At 42.4% G+C, this 21,753-nt stretch overlaps 1 protein-coding gene and 1 non-coding gene across 3 annotated transcripts in view; both read left to right on the forward strand.

The window, feature by feature from the left end:
- The first annotated feature begins 2,100 nt into the window (after window positions 1-2,100).
- LOC121434037 (isoleucine--tRNA ligase, cytoplasmic-like) overlaps window positions 2,101-21,753 on the forward strand; it is a 48,949-nt gene continuing 29,296 nt past the window's right edge. For both annotated transcript variants that reach the window (XM_041632798.1, XM_041632799.1), the window contains exons 1-12: window positions 2,101-2,325; window positions 6,959-7,084; window positions 8,090-8,246; window positions 8,449-8,568; window positions 10,646-10,728; window positions 12,107-12,224; window positions 14,263-14,410; window positions 16,792-16,879; window positions 17,535-17,595; window positions 18,781-18,876; window positions 20,415-20,537; window positions 21,111-21,202. In XM_041632798.1, the coding sequence (XP_041488732.1) occupies window positions 2,108-2,325; window positions 6,959-7,084; window positions 8,090-8,246; window positions 8,449-8,568; window positions 10,646-10,728; window positions 12,107-12,224; window positions 14,263-14,410; window positions 16,792-16,879; window positions 17,535-17,595; window positions 18,781-18,876; window positions 20,415-20,537; window positions 21,111-21,202 (1,430 nt within the window). In that variant the 5' untranslated portion in view covers window positions 2,101-2,107. The remainder of the gene's footprint in view (window positions 2,326-6,958; window positions 7,085-8,089; window positions 8,247-8,448; window positions 8,569-10,645; window positions 10,729-12,106; window positions 12,225-14,262; window positions 14,411-16,791; window positions 16,880-17,534; window positions 17,596-18,780; window positions 18,877-20,414; window positions 20,538-21,110; window positions 21,203-21,753) is intronic.
- Window positions 3,822-3,954, forward strand: LOC121434195. The gene has a single exon (XR_005972408.1). It is a non-coding gene; the product is annotated as a small nucleolar RNA SNORA84 (small nucleolar RNA).

Genomic DNA, 21,753 nt, shown 5'->3' on the forward strand with positions numbered 1-21,753 from the left:
AAGAGTGCTTGCCAATCTCCCAGAGCACACAAGTTCACAGTATCCACATCAAATAGCTTACAATCTCAGGTAACTCCAGCTCATGGGACCTCACATATGTCATCTTGGCCTCTGTAAGGAACTGCATTCACGTACGTGCACATGCCACATGCCCCCACCACACAAAGACGAAAATCATTTGGATAAGTAAAATCGAGAACAAAAAACTAAGGAACTTGAAGAGCTGTTCTAGACTTTCTATTTCTAGGATTTCAGACTTACAGATTAAAAGCTACTTGGCAAGATACTTAAGGTGTTCCTCCTCTTGATGTAATCACATACCTCATCACTCCATAGTTAATGATCCTAATAAAAGCCACAGGTTTTTTGCTCACAGATACTAAATGTGACTAGGATTATTCAAGGGCTTCTTTAAAGTGTGGCAACTAGAATCCAAGGGCAAGTGTTCCCAGAGACAGGAAGCATGCTGTTTCCTAAGGTCTGGGTCAAAAGTAAGCTCGGCCACTGGTTCTGTATTCTACTGGTTACACAAGTGGGAGGATCCAAAGAGCTTGTGTCAAGTGCTCCATTTCAAAGTAGACAAAGTGACAAGTGGCCTTTTTCATTCCCAATTTTCTGTCAGGATAAAAATAATCTGCTTCTTCCGATAGTCATCCCTATACTTTGCCTTTAAAAAAAAAATCACTCTTGAATATAAGTAGTAGTATGTTTTGGACACAGTTGACATCTTCAAGGAATTTTTTTTTTTTTTGAGAGGGTTTTTCTGTGTAGCCCTTCCTGTCCTGGAACTGATTCCTCTGCCTCCTGAGTGCTGGAATTAAAGGCATGCAACCACAACCACCCAGCTATGAAATTTTTTAAACCACCTGGACAGTCTATACCACCCATATGGAGGAGCCTTTTATTCTATTTCGGCAATCTGAACAGAGAATATACAGGAAGCGAACCAACTGGCAACTTAATGCAAAACTTTGCAAAACATGGCAAATATTTCTAGCTAATAAACTCTTATTCAAGTAGAAATGCAAAGAGAACAGGGAACACTGCCTCTAATCATTGACATAGTAGGGTCTGAAACTTTAAGTGCTGCATAAATAGTTATCAAAAAGCTTCTTAAAACTTGTGAAGCTTTCTATCCCTTTTCTGCCCAATCCATTTTGTTGTTGTTGTTGTCACTAATGGATAAAACAGGCACTTGGTCACCTGTTCAACTCTTGACTTTTCAAGGTCAAAATTTCCTTCATAGACGGCCGCCAAGCTCCACGTTTTTTGTTCCTGACCAGTTCTGGAAGGTGCTAAGTAGACGAATAATGATAATAAATAAGCAATTTTTTAAATTAAAAGAATTATTCTAGGGCAGGAGAGATGGCTCAGTGGTGACTGAACTGCTCTTCCAGAGGACCGCGGTTCAATTCCCAGCAACCACATAGCAACTCACAACTGTCTGTACCTCCTGTTCCAGCGGGTCAAACACCCTCACACAGACATACATGCAGGCACAACACCAATGTTCATAAGATAAAAATTTTTAATCAATTTTTTAAAAGAATCATTCTAAATGAAGTTCAACAAGTGTTCATGCTGTTGCCAGGCCCTTTCTTCCCTTCTCCTGCCATTTACCACATGACAAGCAGAAATCAGGTTAGCTTGTACTGTTCCCAGAAATAACTGTGAGAAGTTTCAGTTGTGGCATAAATTTTAGGTGTCGCAGCCCCGAATCTCAGTTGGTAGAGTGTGTGGTTCTGGTGCGGTGCATAAAGCCCTGGCTTCATCCCCCAGCACCACGTAAAAACAGGCGAACTGGAGCATTTCTGTAATTCCACCACTGTGAGGAGGAGGCAAGAGGGTCTGAAGTTTAAAGTCATCCTTGGCTTCTTAGAGTTCTGGAGCCAGCTGGAGATACCTGAGGCTCTGAGTCCAAACTAATTTTAAATGTCGTGAACACTGACATATATTTAAGCATACTGACATAAGTACCCAAGAAGAAGTGTCTGTCCTCCATAGGCCAAGAATTGGAAACCGAAATACCTGTCCTCCTGAGGTAAGAACCTAGCCTGCAGGAGAGCAGTCTGCAACGACAACGCCGCCGGCTAAGTGTCGGCAGTGAATGCCTTCTCCTTCCTCTGCAGTGACGCTCCCGACCTGCACCGCAGTTGTTCATAGACCAATCGCCACGCGTGTTGTTTGTGGGTGTCGGCTTGCACACGTTGATTGGACGGCCCCGAGCCGCCCTGTGCCTTCCGCCGTCAGTGTTGCATCACCTCCAGGTGCGGTTCCGGAGCGTGGTCGCTGCCTGCAACCTGGGCTCGCCCCGGGGTTCCCCAGGTAAGCTTCACCCTCCGCCCCTCAGGTTCCTCACTGCACCCAGTCTGATCCGCAGAGCGAGGTATTCACGGGTTACACCCGCCACACTACACATGGCAGTGAAAAGGAGCACGCTGCTTCCCGCCGCGAGTGCGCTGTGCGCACTGAGCTATTTCCAGAGGGCGGGTCTGGAGCAGAGTAAGTAACATCGCAGATCTCAGACCGGCGCACAAGATTCTGGCCTGCCTCATTAGGTGGAGGGCTGAGATCCTTAGAAGTCCCTCAGTCAGTTAGTGGGTCCGTGGTGTGATGGCTTTTAAGCAGAGTGGTGTGAGAATGCAGGGTGTTACAGTGCCCGAGAGAACATAAGAAGGTGGGTGAGGTCACTGCCAGGTTTAGGTATTGAAAAGAACTAACCTAGGAACCGTTCTGGATTCCAGGATTCTCCCAACTGTCCCGGGTTCATGCGCATTTATTCTTAGGTTCCAAAGTGTGCTGTGCGTGGCGTACTTGTTCTGGGCACACAGAATCTGGTAATGCATTTTAAACCCATCCCTGGCGACCGCACAGAACACCAACTCTTCGGTGGGGTTGGAGAAGAAATGTCTTATCAGTATCTTCGGTAGCCTTGGACTGAACATGGGCAGAGGACTTTACCCAAAGTACTATGAGATTTGTAAGAACCTGCCATGTTGGGTCAGAAGAGGGCATCGTCGTGATCACTTTATGGTGACATATGTACTGTACATGTACATTTCCGAATTGTAGTATTACAGTTGTTTATCTGGCACTTAAATGTATTAGATATGATATTTAATCTAAGGATTAATTAAAATACATAGGCAGATGCACGTAATTTATATGCTAATACTGCATTTTATATAAGAGACTTGAGCATCCTTGAGGTATGTGCCAACATGAGCAGCCGTATCCATGGTGTTTCAGTATGCTTACTCAAGGTAAGTTGAGATCTGGGTGGAAGTAGTGTAGAAGTAACTGAACAGACAGGTGGGAATGTGGTTCAGTTGGTTGAGTGCTTGCCTTACCTGCAGGAAACTGGGTTTAAGCCTCCGCCCCTCATAAAAGCACAACTGTGAGCTGGAAGTGGTTGTACACATCTTTAATGCCAAGACTTTGGAAGCAGAAGCAGACTGAACTTTGAATTCGGTGTCAGCCATTGTAAAACTCTGTCACCAAAGCAAATAAACAAGAAAACAAACAAAATCCCCAAATGCTTGTAATACCAGCAACATTCAGGGTAGAGGCAAGAGGATAGGGGAGTGGGTCAGAGTCATGTCCACCTACACAGGATTTCAAGCACCCTGAACTGTATGAGATTGCCTCAGAAGGGAAATGAAATCGCAGAAGAGGAAGCTAAGGCTAAAATGTCCTGAAGGAGTTACAGGCTAAGGAAGAAGGAAGGCTTGGATTATGTTGGGAAGGAAGAAAATGGGTGGTAGTTTTGGGCATGGCCTGGCAGTGTTGCTTGACCTTTCCCCAACTCATCTGCCCCCACTGCCCTGTGGTTGCTGGAGGCTGTTGTGCAGGTACAGCTCTCCAGTGGATACGATGGGCTAGAAAAACCCTATGATTTATGCATGGCAGCTGTTTCTTCTCAGCAGCTGCCATAGCCCGGTCATTGGTACAGTGTTCTTCCTCAGTCCGTCAGTGCTATGGCAGCCAGCCTTTGTGTTTTCGAGAACAGTACTGTGATTCTCAGTGTTCTGAGAACAGCGGAGACAACATAGAAAGTCCAGTAAAAGCTAGCCTCTCACTTCCCAGAAAGTTTAGACCTCGTGTTCTCAACAGGTTGAGTGGATATCCCTGAATCATTAATTGTCAGGACACCATGTGAATGTGAAGTGCTCCAAGTGTGTTCTGCAGGAGCTTCTCCTAGGCATCTATTTAAAATGCACATTCTGGCCCCTCGTGAGTTTGCAGCTGGAATAGCTCCCAGAGAGAGACAAGAGCAGTCAAAGCAGTAGAGAATAGCTCCAAAGAGAGACAAGAGCAGTCATAGCAGTAGATTGGCGAGATGAATGTGGTGGTGTGCGTACCGATCTCTTCCTGAACAGATGGGACCCCTGGCAAATCAATAAGTATTTGAAAGGCTGGATGCTGTAATGTAATAGCTGCTGATCCGAAATCCCATGTACGTCTCAGTAGGGCTTGATGATATGCTCTGGTTGAAAGGGCCATTTCAGGAAAGTGCCTACCTGGTTTTGTTTTGTTTTTTCTATAAAACACTCGAGAGACACTCACCTATGAAAAATTAACGATGTTTGAGAAAAATATCTTTTTTATTGTTATTACTTTGGTCATAAAAATTTCTTGGTAGCCTCAGCCTTATTCTGCTGCTTTTAGATCGGGTTGAGGTGTGTAGGACCTTCTCTCCTAGAGTCTTCAGCTGGTGGGATTCCCAAGGACATAGGAGTGTGTCTTCTCTATTTTTTCATCATTAGCAATCCTGTCCCCTTATAATTGAATTTTGGCATGGAAATCTGATCACCAGCTTGATTAGAATGTAAATGAGAATGTGCACATGCATCATACTTATTAATAAATAAAGCAGGGGTTTTGTTTTGAGACATGATCTCAGTGTGTATTAGTTTTGTCTGGCTTGCAACTCAGTATATAAGCCAGGAAAACCTCAAACTGCCTGCCACTGCCTTCTAGGTGATGGGAGTAAGGGTGTGAACCACTATGCCTGGCCTAAAGGGTTAAAAATTAATAATAAAAAAAAAAGACAAAGAGAGGTGAAGAAGTGTCTTAGTTTGGGTTTCTGTTGCTTCAAAAAAAACACTATGACCCAAAAACAAGTTGGTGAGGAAAGGGTTTATTTGGTTTCCAACTTCTACATCACTGTTCATCATCAGAGAAGATCAAGACAAAAACTCACACGGGGCAGGAACTGATGTAGGCTTGCTCAGCCTGCTTTCTTTCTTTTTTTTTTTTTTTTTTTAACTTTTTGGTTTTTCAAGACAGCGTTTCTCTATGTCATCAGGAATGTCCTGGAGCTCTCTCAGTAGGCCAGGCTGGCCTTGAACTCAGAGACCCACCTACCTCTGCCTTCCAAGTTCTGGGGACTAAAGGTGTGTGCCACCACTCCTCCCCCAGCTCAACCTGCTTTCTCATAGAACCCAGGACCACTAACCCAGGGGTGGCCCCACCCACAGTAGACTGAGCCCTCCCCCACTTCCTCATAAGTCATGAATAAAGAAAATGTTTTACAGACCTGCCTATAAGCTGGTTTAGGCCCTCTTCTCTTAGATGACATTAGCTTGTGTCAGGTTGACATAAAACTGTCCAGCACAAAAAAAATGATTGAGGAAAGACATCCTTTTGACTTCCCACAAGAACCAGCACTTATGTAAACACAACATAAACAAGAGAAAAATAATAAGAATGCAAACGTAAAAGTAAAATAACTTAAAATTAAAAAGATAACTAACCAGAGAATGACTGGATCTAGAATTCAGAATTCTTCAAATTCAGCCCTGAGAAGTCAATCTAAGTGAAAGAGGGTCAAAGGTGGGTAGTCTGTTCATCTTAAGACGATACACCAGCTGCTGAGTTACATGCAGAGTTATATCCGCTGCTTTGTACCTATAAGACGGCTCTGGTCTAAAGTTAGACGGTAGGGAGTGGGGGGGGGGGATGTAGAGAGTGGGCACCCCATTTGCTGCTGATGGAGTGTAAGAAGGTGCAGTCACTGTGGAAAACATCTTAGTAGGTCCTCAGGAAGTTAGATACTGAGTTACCTGATCCACAAATTCCACTCATGCACAGACAGAAAACACGGCCGTGTGGAAGTTTGAACTTATTCTTCATAACAACCTTAAAACCTAACTCAGATGTGAAACTCGATGAGCTGGCAAACAATGGCAGCGCCGTATGAAGTGTGAATGTGTTACAGCATGACTGACCCTTGAAAACTAAGAACTGGAACCACATGTCGATAATTCCTGTGAAATTTTCATTTTCTGATTGTTTTCTTTGGGGGGGGGGGGGGACTTCAAACCAGGATTTCTCTCTGTAGCCCTTTCTGTCCTGGAACCGGCTCTGGGGACCAGGCTGGCCTCGAACTCTGCCTCTGCCTCTCAAGTGCTAGGATTAAAGGCATGTGCCACCACTCTCCCAATGTGGGAATTTCATTTTATATGAACTATAAATAGGCGAATTGTTACCGAGTTAGCAACAAAATTAGTAGTTCCTGGGGACTAACAAAAGAGAGTGTGATTGCTAATGGTTGTGGGGAGAATTGAAAATATTCTGAAAAAGCCGGGCAGTGGCAGGCACATCTCTGTGAGTTTGAGACCAGCCTGGTCTACAAGAGCTAGTTCCAGGATAGGAACCAAAAAGCTACGGAGAAACCCTGTCTCGAAAAATCAAAAAAAAAAAAAAGAAAGAAAGAAAATATTCTGAAATAGGTAGTGGTGGTGGTGGTTATATGCCTTTAACTATCCTAAGAACTAGCTGTCTTGTGTAGTTTAAAAGAACACTTGGTAGTGTATGCATCATTACCCAATGAAGCTTTTGCTTTAACACACACAGTATAGACAGTCATGTGTATATGTACTTTAGTAATACATTAGCCTGCTATTCCTAAATTAGGAATTGCTATAACTGTAGCAAATTTGATTTCTCTTTGCAGCTACAGAATGGTCCAACAAGTTCCAGAAAATATCAGTTTTCCTGCTGAAGAAGAGAAAACCTTGCAGTTCTGGTCCAAACATAACTGCTTCCAGGAATGCTTAAAGCAGTCAAAGAACAAGCCAAAGTATGTGACTTTCTGTGGTAAAGATAGAATCCTTGCAAAAAAAATAGAAAAAAAATAGCTATTTCTCGTATGGAGTTCCGTCGCCGTGAGTTCTCCGGGTCTCTCGTCTTGTTACACACTGGGAAGTCAGTAGCGAAGACTGAACAAGAGAGTTTCTGGTGTCAGAAGTCATCTAAATGGGGCTGGAGAGATGGCTCAGTGGTTAAGAGCATTGCCTGCTCTTCCAAAGGTCCTGAGTTCAATTCCCAGCAACCACATGGTGGCTCACAACCATCTGTAATGAGGTCTGGTGCCCTCTTCTGGCCTGCAGGCATACACACAAACAGAATATTGTATACATAATAAGTAAATAAATAAATATTTAAAAAAAAAAAGAAGTCATCTAAATGGAGTTTATTTATCACTTTCTTTCTTGGCAATTACTATCATCTCTGCTTTCACTTAGCACCTCAAGATAAACTTCATGGGTGGTTCCTACAGTATTTCCTGCCTTAAGCTCTATACGTAGTAAAGACTGCTAATCTTGGATCGCTGGTTTCATTAGGAACCTTCCCTGTTTAACACTTTTGTGATGGTGTCCACAGCTCTGCTTCATTGATGCGGTAACTCAGGATCAGTCTTTGTTGTTGTTGTTGGTTTGTTTTTGAGACCAGGCTGGCCTCGAACTCACAGAGATCCGCCTGCCTCTGCTTCCTGATTGCTGGGATTAAAGGCGTGTGCTACCACCACCTGGCTCATCAGGATCAGTTTTAACTTGCCTATATATTGGAGATAATGAATGAACAGTTGACTGAATAGCAGTCCCTCCCCTCCCGCAGCTCTGTCAGAGTGACCTTTCTGAAAGCAGGACCTCCAGTAAATGTCTAATCAATTATGTCTATTTCCTAGTCCTGCTGACCGCCCTCCTACCCTCCTGAATATTTTAGTATGGTATCTACTTGAAAGATAAATGTCCTGAATTTTTCTGTTTTCAAATGACATACTGTGTTTTGTATTATCTGTTAGATTTACCTTCTATGATGGGCCTCCCTTTGCAACTGGGCTGCCTCACTATGGACATATACTTGCGGGGACAATTAAAGACATAGTTACAAGATATGCCCACCAGAGTGGGTTTCACGTTGACAGAAGATTTGGATGGGATTGTCATGGCTTACCTGTGGTATGTCTAAGTCTCCTGTCTTGTCTTATGTTCTGATTTCCATAAATGTATTGAATTCTTGTCCATAGTATTATTTATTTTTTGGTTTCTCTGTAGAGTTTTTTTTTATTTCTTTTAGCCATTTTGATTTTTGTTGTGGCTTACTTGTATTTGTTTCATAAGGTGTGGCTGTTAACATAATCATCTTTTCTAATATCTTCAGGAATATGAAATTGATAAGACACTGGGGATCAAAGGGCCAGAGGATGTGGCCAAAATGGGGATTGCGGAGTATAACAGACAGTGCCGAGCAATTGTGATGAGATACTCTACTGAGTGGAAGGTATGCTGGGCGTTTTCAAAACAATGAATAGTTTGGTTTTGAGATGGGACTAGATATGGCTAATCAGCCTTTGTACTTTTTTTATTTGTTTTATTTATTTATTTATTATGTATACAATATTCTTTCTGTGTGTATGCCTGAAGGCCAGAAGAGGGCTCCAGACCTCATTACAGATGGTTGTGAGCAACCATGTGGTTGAGAATTGAACTCAAGACCTTTGGAAGAGTAGGCTTAACCGCTGAGCCATCTCTCCAGCCCTTGTTGTTTTTTTTTTTTTTTTTTTAAGACGGGGTTTCTCTGTGTAACAGTCCTGACTGTCCTAGAACTAGCTCTGTAGACCAGGCTGGCCTCGAACTCACAGAGATCCGTCTGCTTCTGCCTCCTGAGTGCTGGTGTTAAAGTCATGCACCACCACTTCCTGGCATCCTTTGTGCTTTTTATGAAATAGTCCCCAGAGTAAGACTGTCCCTGTGAACTTGGGGTTCATAAGAAGGGCTGAATTCTCCTATCCTGTAAACATTAATCCCAGTCTTTCTTGGTGTCCAGTTTTTTATTCCTATAGTTTTTCTCTGGCCTCTTGCCCACTGTTATCCTCTCTTTAACAATTTCTCCATTTATATCTTTGTGTTCTTAGTGTTTCCTTCTGTATCCACTGGCCTGATATTCAAGTCCTTTGGCCTCAGTAGTCTGGGTGCTGGCCGGACGGACGGAGACACACACACACACATACACGCACGCACACACAGGCTGTTATGTTTCCCCTCCCACAATGCTCACCTTAGGGCTCTTCCTTCATGACACTGAGTGCCTTTGGTTTTTTGGCACAAAGAGTCCAGTTTCATTAGCATGAAAGACAGAGCTCAGTTTCCTCCCAACCTAAGTTTCTTGCCTAAGGCAGTGGAGGGAATTCCTGATAACTTGAACTCAGCCTAAATATAAATCTGCTTTTAAAATATATATATTTTTTTCTGCTCCCTTCTCCCCCCCTCATCCTCTTCCCCCTTTACCTTAAGGCAGGATGTCACTCTGTAGTCCTGATTGGATTGGAACTCAGAGATCTGCCTGCCTTTGCCTCCTGGGTGCTGGGATTAAAGGCATGAGCCACCATGCTTTTCCATTTTTCTAGAAATTCTTCACCTTGAGACTACCGAAAGCATCCATCTAGTATGAACCGGTGCCCTATGCCTTCATCTACCATTTTCCAGCTGCTGACATCTTCGGTAACACAAAAGCAGATAGTTAACATTAACAAGATACTGTCCACTTGTGCTACCGATCTTTGTGACCACGGTGTCTACTCTGGATCAGGCATTCCCTTCAGTGGCATGTCTTCTTGTTTCCTTCGATATACAGCACTCATTTATCTTGTCTTTGTCTTTTATGACCTTGTCACTTTGGGGAGCAGGGAGGGAAGGTTACTAGGGATTGATTATATCTATGGCATTGTGCATGCCTGAACAATTGCTGTTCTGTACCAATAAGCTATATCCAGTTAATTGTTTCCTTCATTAAGATGCTGCCCAGCTGTCTAGCTTTCCCTTGGTGAAGTGCAAGTTCTGCTTTGCTGTTAATGAACATCTCATGGGAATAGTGTTTCCAGCATGCTTTTTCTTATGACGCTTTCAGCCATTATTCTTAGTGGCTGTTGGTAAATCCTTCCTAGCTATAGCCATTTCTTCCATGTTTGCCAAGTTATGGTTGCAAAAGACTTAACAATTAATATTTGCTGGGCGTGGTGGTGCACATCCATAATTTTAGTACTGGGGAGACAGAAAAAGGATCATTTTACATTTGAAGCCGGCTTGGTTTGTGTAACAACTTTCAAATCAGCCAGAGATACATTGTGAACCCCTGCCCCCTCAAAAGTGCATCATGACTTAAGTAAATATTTATACTGATAAATAACAATCTCTATGTATAAGAAATGAATGCTAAGAAAACTAGTTTATGTGTTGTTTAAAATTTGTTTACTTGGACCATTATTTTGATTTTCCAAAATAGTCATGTAATGACAATAAAAGTAAAAGACAGTCGTGGCATCATTCTCTAATACTGTTGTAACATTTGTGTTCTCAAGTCTACCGTTACCAGACTCGGCCGATGGATTGACTTTGACAATGACTACAAAACTCTATACCCGCAATTCATGGAATCAGTCTGGTAGGTTCATTTTAAATTGGAGGAATGATAAACTTTCTCTTGGATTGGTCAGATGAGAGGTGTGCTTGCCTGATGAAGTTTCTTTACAATTCCATTATTTGATTTTAGAACAAATATGTTTATCTTTTATATGTTAAAAAAGCGTTCTACATAACTTTTTCTAAAACCTTGAAAATGATTTACCCCCATTTTTTTTTCCTCATAAAAATGCTGTTTTAGGAGAGAGGTTTTTTGTTTCCTTTTGGCAGTACCGAGGACCCCACTCAAGGCCCTTACACACTGGGCAGATACTCTGCCACTGAGCTTTATCTCAGCCCTGTGGGAGAGCATGGAACTCAGCCGTTATCCTTTTTGTGGTCAGTGGCACACACTTAGCCAAGCAGTGGGAGACTGAAGCAGGGGTATGAGCTCAGGACCTGCTTGGACCCCTCAGTAAAAGAGACTTTGTCAGGCTGTGGTGGAGTCGCACACCTTTAGTCCCAGCACTCGGGAAGCAGAGGCAGGGAGTTCCAGCCCAGCCTGGTCTACAAGAGCTAGTTCAAGGACAGGCTCCAAAACTACAGAGAAACCTGTCTCGGAAAACCGAGAGAGAGAGAGAGAGAGAGAGAGAGAGAGAGAGAGAGAACGAACGCTTTGTCACAAAACAAAAAATACCTTAGGGATATTGCAACTACAATGAAACTTTTAAAAAAAGAAAAGCAGAATTTAATAAAGATTCTCACCAGCGCAGTGTTATTCTATTATCCAGTTGCAGGAGAAGTGAGCAGTCAACAAGAGAAATTGAGGTGACATTGATCTCTGGTGTTCTTGAATGGATTCATCAAAATTTTTTGATCAATGTGGCTTGTACTTTTCTAAAAGCTGCCTGTTACATAGTTTAAATAATGTTCCAGAAACCTAAAGAAAAGTTCCAAAATGCTAGCAAAGTTGATAAAAAATGTTTTTATCATACCTCTAAGAATTTTAGTGTAAAATTATATGCTGATAGCTACAGATTTATATAGTTTATAAAGCTCTGGGCAGTGTGCACTAACATTAGCCTTTTTTAACCACTTTGAACATCATTCATTATCAGAAGATGATAGCCACACCCCAAACCCAACCCCAGGCCTTGCTCACGCTAGACACACTCTCTATTGCTAAGCAGTAACCGAGCCTTGATAATAACACTTTTCTAGCCTACTGTTAAATGTTAAACGTTGTTATTTACTAGCAGGCTACCAAATGATGCGTTGTTGTTGTTGTTGTTGTTTTGTTTGTTTTTGCTTTTTGTCTACTTCTTTATCAGAAGAACACTGTAGGAGTTGGTATAAAAGTTGGCATTTGAAAGGCAGGTTTTGGCTCTGTAGTTGTAAAGCTCCATCTTTTAACTTGCCAGGTGGGTCTTCAAGCAACTGTATGACAAAGGCCTTGTGTACAGAGGCGTGAAAGTCATGCCGTTCTCCACTGCTTGTGGCACTCCACTTTCTAACTTCGAATCAAACCAGAATTACAAGGTGCGTGAGTGTTGGCCTAGACCATGATGATTGTTGACTGATTACAATTAAGGTGAACATTGCTAGTTACTCCCAGCCTCAACTGGTGGTGGCAGACATCCATCACTACTGAGCACTGGTAATGCTGCAACATGTCGCAAGGAGGCTCTGCTAGGTTAAATGGGGGTGTTTTCTTTCCATTGGATTCATCATGTGTTTTAATGTGATGGGTTCTTTTTGTTTGGGCCATATGGTGTGCCTGCCCTTGTCAGCTCTGACATAGTTTTTCCCAGCTACTGTTCTTCAGGGACCTTGCCTTCGGTGACTTTATGTCTTTTCTGACACGTGTGGGTTTGGTTTTTTGTATTTTTTGTGTTTTCTGTAGCTTTGGTGCCTACCTGGAACTTGCTCTGTAGACCAGGCTGGCCACGAACCTCAAACTCAACAGAGATCTACCTGCCTCTGCTTCCCGAGGGCACTGCCTGGCTACAGTAGTATTTTTTGTTGAATGTTTTGGGAAGGAAGTCTAACTCAGGTGCTGAGCTGTGATGCAGAACTGCATTAGATCTTTTCTCTGGTGCGCAGGACTTGTGTCATTGGCACTACTGGTCTATGTCATCTAGAGGGTGAAGTAGAGAATCTCTGAGAATTGAACAATCTTACGTCTTCTGGATCTTTATTCAGCCCTCACTTTTGCCAGTTTATATAACCCTAATTTTGAAAAGGTTTGTCACTTTGTGGAAGTATTATTCATGTCTAAGTTTGGAAATTGTTATATTTCAGAAGCATTTTATCTTCATGGTAGAGAGTGTTTTCCCTGTTAGATGGTGTGGGATCTTTTTATTTATTTATTTATTTATTTATTTATTTATTTTTGTCTCCTGATTGCCTCTGTTCTTGGCTCATGCATAATTTTTTGTTGTTTATTTTTCGAGATAGGATTTCTCCATATAACAGTTCTTGCTATCCTGGAACTTGCTCTGTAGACCAGGTTGGCCTTAAACTCACAAAGATCCATCCACCTGCCTCTGCCTTCTGAGTGATGTGATTAAAAGTGCATCACCACCACCTGCCATTAATAAAATATTTTTTTTAAATATTTATTTATTTATTTATTATGTATATATACAATGTTCTGTCTGTGTGTATCCCTGCAGGCCAGGAGAGGGCACCAGACCTCATTACAGATGGTTGTGAGCCACCATGTGGTTGCTGGGAACTGAACTCAGGACCTTTGGAAGAGCAGGCAATGCTCTTAACCACTGAGCCATCTCTCCAGCCCCCATTAATAAAATATTTTAAGCACATAAAAATATACAGTATAATATACAGAGATAATTATTTCCCAAAACAGTTTTGTTGTTTAACTTTGTATAATTACTGTAGATCAGTTCACTATAATGGTAAAACTCCATTCTTGGTTTTGATTATTACCCTTAGTCTTTAATAGCTAAGCCATCTTTCATGTCCTCAAAATATTCTATTCATTATTCCTCTTGATACATTATTTATATGTTACCAGATATCTTACTCTGCATTTTTAATGTAATTGCTAGAACATTTTAAAAATGTAGAAATGGCTTAGCAGTTAGTTAAGAGCACTGGCTGTTCTTCTAGAGGACCCGGGTTCAATTCCCAGCACCCACTTGGCAGCCCACAACTGTCTGTAACTCCAATTCCAAGGGATCTGATGCCCTCTTCTGACTTCATGACATGCATGAATACCCATATCCATAAAATGAAATTTTTAAAAATTATATCAGGTGGCTTTTTTTTTTTTTTTGGTTTTTTTCGAGACAAGGTTTCTCTGTGGTTTTGGAGCCTGTCCTGGAACTAGCTCTTGTAGACCAGGCTGGTCTCGAACTCACAGAGATCCGCCTGCCTCTGCCTCCCGAGTGCTGGGATTACAGGCGTGCACCACCACCGCCCGGCCTTCAGGTGGCTTTTTTCAAGAGCTCACTTTTATCTTAAATTTATTTTAGTTTCCTTTCAGATCAGTTCCTTATTAGTACCTCCTTTACAGGTTTATAAAACACTACTTTCTCTCAATGTCTTTCAGGATGTTCAGGATCCTTCAGTATTTGTAACCTTCCCTTTGGAGGAAGATGAAAACACATCCTTAGTTGCTTGGACAACCACTCCTTGGACTTTGCCTAGTAATCTTGCCTTGTGTGTCAATCCAGAAATACAGTATGTGAAGATCAAAGGTAAGGGCTGGCCTAGTTATTGTCATTGTTAAAGATAAAAAATTTTACATAGATATACAAGCTTACATTAATTTTGGGGGTAAAACAGTTTTATGTGAAAATTTTACTAAAGGTAAGCTTTAAGGGCAGGTATGGTGAGCACACCTGTCTCAGCACACAATAAACTGGTGGAAATACTGTAAGGTTGAGGCAACCCTGAGAAACATAGCAAGATCCTGTCTCAAAACTAGAAGGGTAAACTGGGTGGTGGTGGCATACACCATTAATCCCAGCACTCCAGAGGCTGAGGCAGGTGGATCTCTGAGTTCAAGACCAGCCTGGTCTACAGAGTGAGTTCAAGGACAGGCTCCAAATCCGTGTGGAGAAACCAAAACAAACCTTGAAAAACCAAAACAAAATAAAAAAAAAAACTAGACAGGTGGGGGAGGGAAAAAGAAAGGCAACCTGGAAGGTTGTTTCATTTCTGTTTGAAAGTGACACAGATTTTTATAATTTCCAATTTTAATGTAATTTTGGTGCATCAGTCCCCTATTTTGCACTAGAGAATTCTTATATTCTCAACTATGTCCTTTCTTAGAGATTTATATGAAATATGGTGATGGATACTTTCTGAGCACATACTGCTTCCATATTTGGAGAAATTACACGGAGGAAAAGAGAGAAAAACACATTGGTCAGGGCAAGGGTCTGGAAGACCTGCTTTGGAAGCAGTATGGCATTTCCTCTGGAGTTAAACATAGAGTTACCTAATAGTTTGCCTTGGAATTGAAAGCAGTATCTGGGTTTGGCAGCACGTGTCCCAAATCCTCATTCTTGGGATGCTGGAGAATAAAGAGTTTGAGGCCAACCTTGGCTACCTGAGACCTTGTTTCACAAAAGGGAAAAAAAGAAATGAGAGCAGTGAAAACAGGTGCTTGTTCTGATACCGTTACACCTGTGTTTGTATCAGCACTGTTCACGGTAGACAAGGCATGAGAGCTGTCTGTGTAGTGGCGTGGTGACTATTACCCAGCCTTAAAGTATGTGTGTGTGTGTGTGTGTGTGTGTGTGTGTGTGTGTGTGTGAGAGAGAGAGAGAGAGAGAGAGAGAGAGAGAGAGAGAGAGAAAGAGGGGGGGGACATGGGGAGGTGTCTATTTGGTTTCTTCCTGAACCCTGGAGGTGTGTTGGCCATGGCTGTTGCCCATATGGGATCTTGGCACTGGAGTCTGTAGCTGCTTCTCTGAGGGGGTTATGGTGCCATTGGGGCTACTTTCCTATATACCCATGAGTGTGAGCCTGGCACATTAAGGGCTTTCTGATGTTTCAAATCTAACTCGTGTGTGTGCATTACACACACACCATAGACAACCCACTCATCTACTTAGATATTTTATCTCGTTCCCGTCATATGTTATATAAAATGTGGACTTCGCGTATAACAATATTTCTGTGATTAACCGCACCAATGAAAGCAGTTTTTTACAAAGGTCCTTCAGAGGGATCCATGGAAATGTATGACGTGCTCTACCAGGTTCTAGTATATCACACTCTGTAGTGGGAGGTTTCTGATGTGCTCTAGCAGGTTCTAGTATATCCACTTTGTAGTAGGAGGTTTCAGCTTCCCATTTTTAATTGATTTGTTAGAATCAGTCTGTGGTACCTCCCCTAAAAAAATAAATTGAGTGGTGTTGACTAAGTGGGAAGGGAGGAGAGAGGTCTTTATGTTCCTCTGCTGTTGATGGTAGTCACAGTATGTTAAGTGCATACGTGCTAGAAGAGCACCCACATCTCAGCTTCTGCTCGTCCAAAGATGAAGAGAACCTAACACATCTCACCCACTGATGACTGTGTGTAAAACATCATCTGAGTGACCAGGCACAGCGGTGAAGCCATCTAAGGGGATGAAGTCACAGAAACTGTGGCTTTGTGAATTACCTGAGCTGTTAATGTTAAGTTTGGGTGGAAGATGCTTGTTAGTTTTGAGACAGGGTCTCACCATTTACTGTTTATTGGTCTGGAACTCACTATATGGACCAGGCTGGAGATGAACCTCCAAGGTGCTGGGATTAAAAGCATGGACCACCATGACTGACTTAATGTTAGGATTTTTTGTTGTTGTTGTTCACATTCACATATATTACCTTTAGAAAGAGAAGATAAAGGTTAATTTTCCAATGTGGACTTGGATGCAATTAATAATGGCCACCTACACTGCTGTCTTTGATGTGTTTTTGGCACATCTGGGTAGCAGTGCTCCCTAGCTTTGCAGCATCCTCTGTGCAGGATACACAGTAGATACAGGTGGCACAAGCTTTTTGTCACAAGAGATATTCCTGGTGTATGTCTTCATAGTCACCTAGTGTGAATGTCACTAATGTCCTCTTTTCCTTCATTATCACAGATGTTTCCAGGGGAAAATTGTTTATTTTAATGGAAGCCAGACTATCGGCCCTCTATAAGCTAGAAAGTGATTACGAGATCCTTGAAAGGTAAGTGTTCATATATAGTGAGGTGTGTGGTCTGTCTCTGGTTTTAAAAGAGACAAGTCTTCATCATCCTAAAACTGTACTGTTTAAGTTGAGTTTTAGGTACTAAATATGTTTTAAGTAACAAATTTCTGTATTTGTGACAATTACTGCAAGCCTCAGGCGATAGTGGCTTATTCTGGCTACAGCTTTATTACTTTAATTGATTGGGGTGTGTGGCCACCATGTGGTTGCTGGGAATTGAACTCAGGACCTCTGGAAGAGCAGCCAGTGCTCTTAACCTCTGAGCCATCTCTCCAGCCCAGTGTGTGTGAACATGCGCATGCGTGCGTGTGCGCGTCCTTCTGTTCATCCGTGCACATTATGTGTGGGTGGGTGTGCACATGTATGCCATACATAAATATATCACATATCTTCCTGAGTCATTCTCCTTGTTAGTCTTGAGGTGACTGAACTTGGGCTCCCAGTTTAAGTTAAGTCTACAAGTCCCGGGGATCCCCATGTTTCTTCCTCTCCAGCTCTGGGATCCCAGGTGGAAAGATCCATGCCCAGCTTTTCATGTGTGTTTCAGGGATCCAGACTCTAGTACTCATTTTACTCACTGAACCATCTCCCTGGCTTTATTGCCTCCCTTTATGGACTTATCTTCCTTTTCAAGGTTTCCTGGAGCCTCTCTCAAAGGCAAGAAATACAAGCCATTGTTTGACTACTTTATTAAGGTAAGTTTGGAAGTATTATGCTGTGCTTTCTACATTCATTTCTTTGGACATGGCTGCTTTATTATATTCCTGTGTGTCTGAACCCAAAATTCTGCATTCGTATTAGAAAATTGCTTTCTCTTTGAATTAATTAGTATTCTATCACTGACCTGCTTGCTAATCACATCTCTGAACTGGCCTTTTCCCATATTTCTACTTTTGCTATAACATTGTGTCCTGATTTAAAATATCCTTTGCTTTTTTGTCATTACTGACTTTAGTTCACTTTCAGGTCTCCGGGTCTCTCTCTCGCTGTCTCTGTGTTTCTGTCTCTCTCTCTCTCTCTCTGTCTCTCTCTCTCTCTGTCTCTCTCTCTCTCTCTCTCTCTCTCTCTCTCTCTGTGTGTGTGTGTGTGTGTGTGTTGTAAGAGTCTGCTAGTGTGTTCCCAGCTGCCCAGACTCCTGAAATAACCACACAGAAACTGTATTAATTAAATCACTGCTTGGCCAATTACTTAAGTGTATTGCTAGCTCTTACATCAAGAATTAACTATCTCCATTATTTTATATTTTACCACGAGGGTTGTGGCTTACTGGCAAAGTTCCAGCATGTCCGGCTCCATGGCTTCTCCTTGATTCTGCCTTTCTTCCAGCATTCAGTTTAGTTTTCCCCGCCTAGCTCTATTCTACTTTATCAGGGGTTCAAGACAGCTTTTTTTTTTTTATCAACCAATGGTATTCACAGCATACAAAGGGGAATCCCACATCGTGTGTGTGTGTGCGCGCGTGTGTGAGTGTGTGTGTGTGTGTTTGATTACTCTCCATTTTAATTAATGAGGTAGAGTCTCTTACTGAGCCTGAAGCTTGCCAGGTTCACTAATCTGTCTTGCCAAGCTTTCCCCAGGGACTTCTGTCTCCACTTCTGCATTTGTCTTTCTAGTTTGAATTTTGTCTTTTTTTTTTTTTTGGTTTTTCGAGACAGGGTTTCTCTGTGGTTTTGGAGCCTGTCCTGGAACTAGCTCTTGTATTCCAGGCTGGGTCTCAAACTCACAGAGATCCGCCTGCCTCTGCTTCCCAAGTGCTAGGATTAAAGGCGTGCGCCACCACCGCCCGGCTGAATTTTGTCTTTTCTATTTACATGGTGAACAGTTAGTTCCAGGCATTCTCCCTGTGTTTCATCTAAGGCTTTGCAACCTTTCTTTTCCAGTATAAAGAGAGAGGGGCCTTCACCGTGCTTGTTGACCACTATGTGAAGGATGAAGAAGGCACAGGAGTCGTGCACCAGGCCCCTTACTTTGGCGCTGTGAGTAGCATGATCTTGCAGAATTGTTTATGAGAAGTTAATGGCAATGGCCACTTTCCTGGGATGCTGAGTTACCAGTCTCATTAAGTGTCTCCCAGTTGCCAAGACCAGTGGAGTCAGCTTTTTTTCTGGCCCTTTGCCCCCAAAGATAGCATGGAAAACTTGGCATCTGCAGTCCCCATTCCTCTTGTTGGTTTTTGGAAGCAGGTCAAAACTTGAGCTATTGTAAATTCTAGCACTGCTGTCTGCCTTTCTGGTAGCTTCCTTGCTAAGGTTAAATGTACAAATGCAGTGAAGTGCTCAGCGGCCGTCTCATGGAACATTGCTCTTTGGATTCACTTCTGTGTAATAATTGGAGCGGCGGGGCTGCGTCCCCAGCACCCCAGCCGCCTGCTAGGCTATGCCCCAAAATAATTACACAGACACTGTATTCTTTTAAACACTGCTTGGCCCATTAGCTCTAGCCCTTACTGGCTAATTCTGATATCCCGATCAACCTATCTCTAATAAACTGTGTAGCCCGGTCTTACGGGAAAGATTCAGCATGTCTGACCTGGCGGCTTGCTTCATCACGTGCGTCTGCCTGGGAGAGGGGAGCATGGCCTCTGCTCCAGAGAGCAGAGCTGTCGAGTCTGAGCTCACTTCCTCTTCCTCCCAGCATTCTGTTCTGCCTACTCCACCCACCTAAGGGATGGCCTATCAAAATGGGCCAAGGCAGTTTGTCGTCATGTTGTGACCTAGGAAAGCTGTGCACCTGGAGCCTCTACTGAGTGACAGTAAATGCTCAACTTGAGATACATACTGTCATCCTTTGGAGTCTCTTAATAGAACGCCTAGCTATATGTCCATCAACCACTGTGTCTTCCATCTAGATGGACTGTCGTTCATCAGATATACATATATATTATTACAAATAAAAATTGACAGTTGACAGTGGGGGTGCAAGCCTTTAATCCCTGCACTCAGGAGGCAGAGACAGGTGGATCTCAGTGAGTTCGAGGCCAATACAGTCTACAGAGTGAGTTTCACAGGACAGGCTCCAACGCTACAGAGAAAAATGTCTTGAAAAACAAAAACAAAACAAAACATTTAACTCAGTGGGGGATTTTTGTTTTACCTTGTTGTTGTTTTGGTGGTTTTGTTTGTTTAGTTTTGTGTTTTTATTTTGTTTTGCTTTTTGGTTATTTTTGTTGTCTTCTTTGTTACCTATCTTCTCTGGGACTGTGGGTTGTAGCCTGATTATATCCTTTGCTTCATGTCTAATATCTACTTGTGAGTGAGTTCATACTATGTTTGTCTTTCTGAGTCTGGGTTACCTCCCTCAGGATGACTTCTTCTAGTTCCATCCTTTTGAGGCCTGGATTCTATAGGTGGTCTTTAAGTCACCTCAAGTTAGAAGAAGGTTAATTAGATGCATATAAGATAGTATTGTAAAATTAACTTACAAATCTATATAAACCCAAGGTTTTCTATTTCCTCATGCGTGTACTTACACTTCCAAATCCCTCCCGCCCCTCTGCCTGTTCCTGTTTTCTCAGGATGACCATCGGGTCTGCATGGACTTCAACATCATTCAGAAAGACTCAACCCCCGTTTGCCCTGTGGATGCTTCAGGCTGCTTCACAGAAGAAGTAACACATTTTGTGGGACAGTACGTGAAGGTCCGTCGTTTGTGTACATAGAAGGGTGTTGGTTCCATCATACTTATTCTGTTTGTTTCCCAGTAACGAAATTTATTTAACTAATTAATCTTCATTATGTATAGTTCTGTTAGGATTAATGTAGATGTTTTAAACATTTGTTTAAGCACTGAGGGTCAGCTACTAGGAGCCACCTGGAGGCCTAGTATGTTTAGATGAGGAGGCATGCTGTAGTTTGAGCAGTAGGAGCTGAGAGAACTGCGCTGTAGTCTTCCTGGAGCGGCCTTGTTATACTCAGGTTGTTGTTTCTATTTATAAACGTCACTGCCTGAAAAGTTACAGATACAGTTTTAAATTACTTAAGTAGCTAAAACAGAGCTGAGTAGTTTCCTGGGTTTTGTTTTTTAATGTGTTGAAGGGAAGCCAAGGGGCCTGTGCATTCTGGGTAAGCTTTCCACACTCTAGCTGTATCTCCAGCCCCCTCCCTGAACAGATATTTCTCAATGACTTTGATTATTTATGCCTTTTATTCATCATGAAACACTAGTAAGTTTGCTAGAGTGTTTTAATGCAGTCAGTTTAATTTTTTAACAGGATGCTGACAAGAATATCATTAGAACGTTGAAGGAACAGGACCGGCTGCTTGCGGCCAGCACCTTCACTCACAGCTACCCTTTCTGCTGGAGGTGAGGGGAGCCAACTGTTGGCCTGAGCTTCATGGCTGCGGGTGTGCTTGTTGCTTCGCCTGTGCCGCCATAGTTCGGGGTTTGTCCCACGATGTCCTAAGTTTTTAGAAACACCGTTTTAGGAGAGAAATTGTGGAGAAAACCAGACTTATATACATATCTGTTTTGTGTTGTGGTTACTTACTTTTTAGATGGCAAACCTCTCTGAAATTGTATGATGGAATTTCTTTAGGTAACCAGGTTAGTGTAAATATTCAGATGAAAATGTAGTGTTCGGTGTCCTGAAATTTGTCCCCACATTCTCCCTTGCCCCTGTTCTATCAGAGGAACCATTTCCTAAGGTTTTAAAAACAGGAAATGTGTGTGTGTGTGTGTGTGTGTGTGTGTGTTCTCTCCTTAAGCTGAAGTTACCAGCTATTGTGAACTCTGGGTGCAGGGATCCAGATTTGGGTTCTCTGCAAAAGCAGCAGTCACTCTTTGTTTTTTTTTTTTTTTAATTATTTATTTATTATGTATACAATATTCTTCCTGCAAGCCAGAAGAGGGCACCA

Source organism: Microtus oregoni, unplaced genomic scaffold (genome assembly GCF_018167655.1).
Source record: "Microtus oregoni isolate MIOR12 unplaced genomic scaffold, Mior012 000042F_ref0000377, whole genome shotgun sequence".
Taxonomy (NCBI): Eukaryota; Metazoa; Chordata; class Mammalia; order Rodentia; family Cricetidae; genus Microtus; species Microtus oregoni.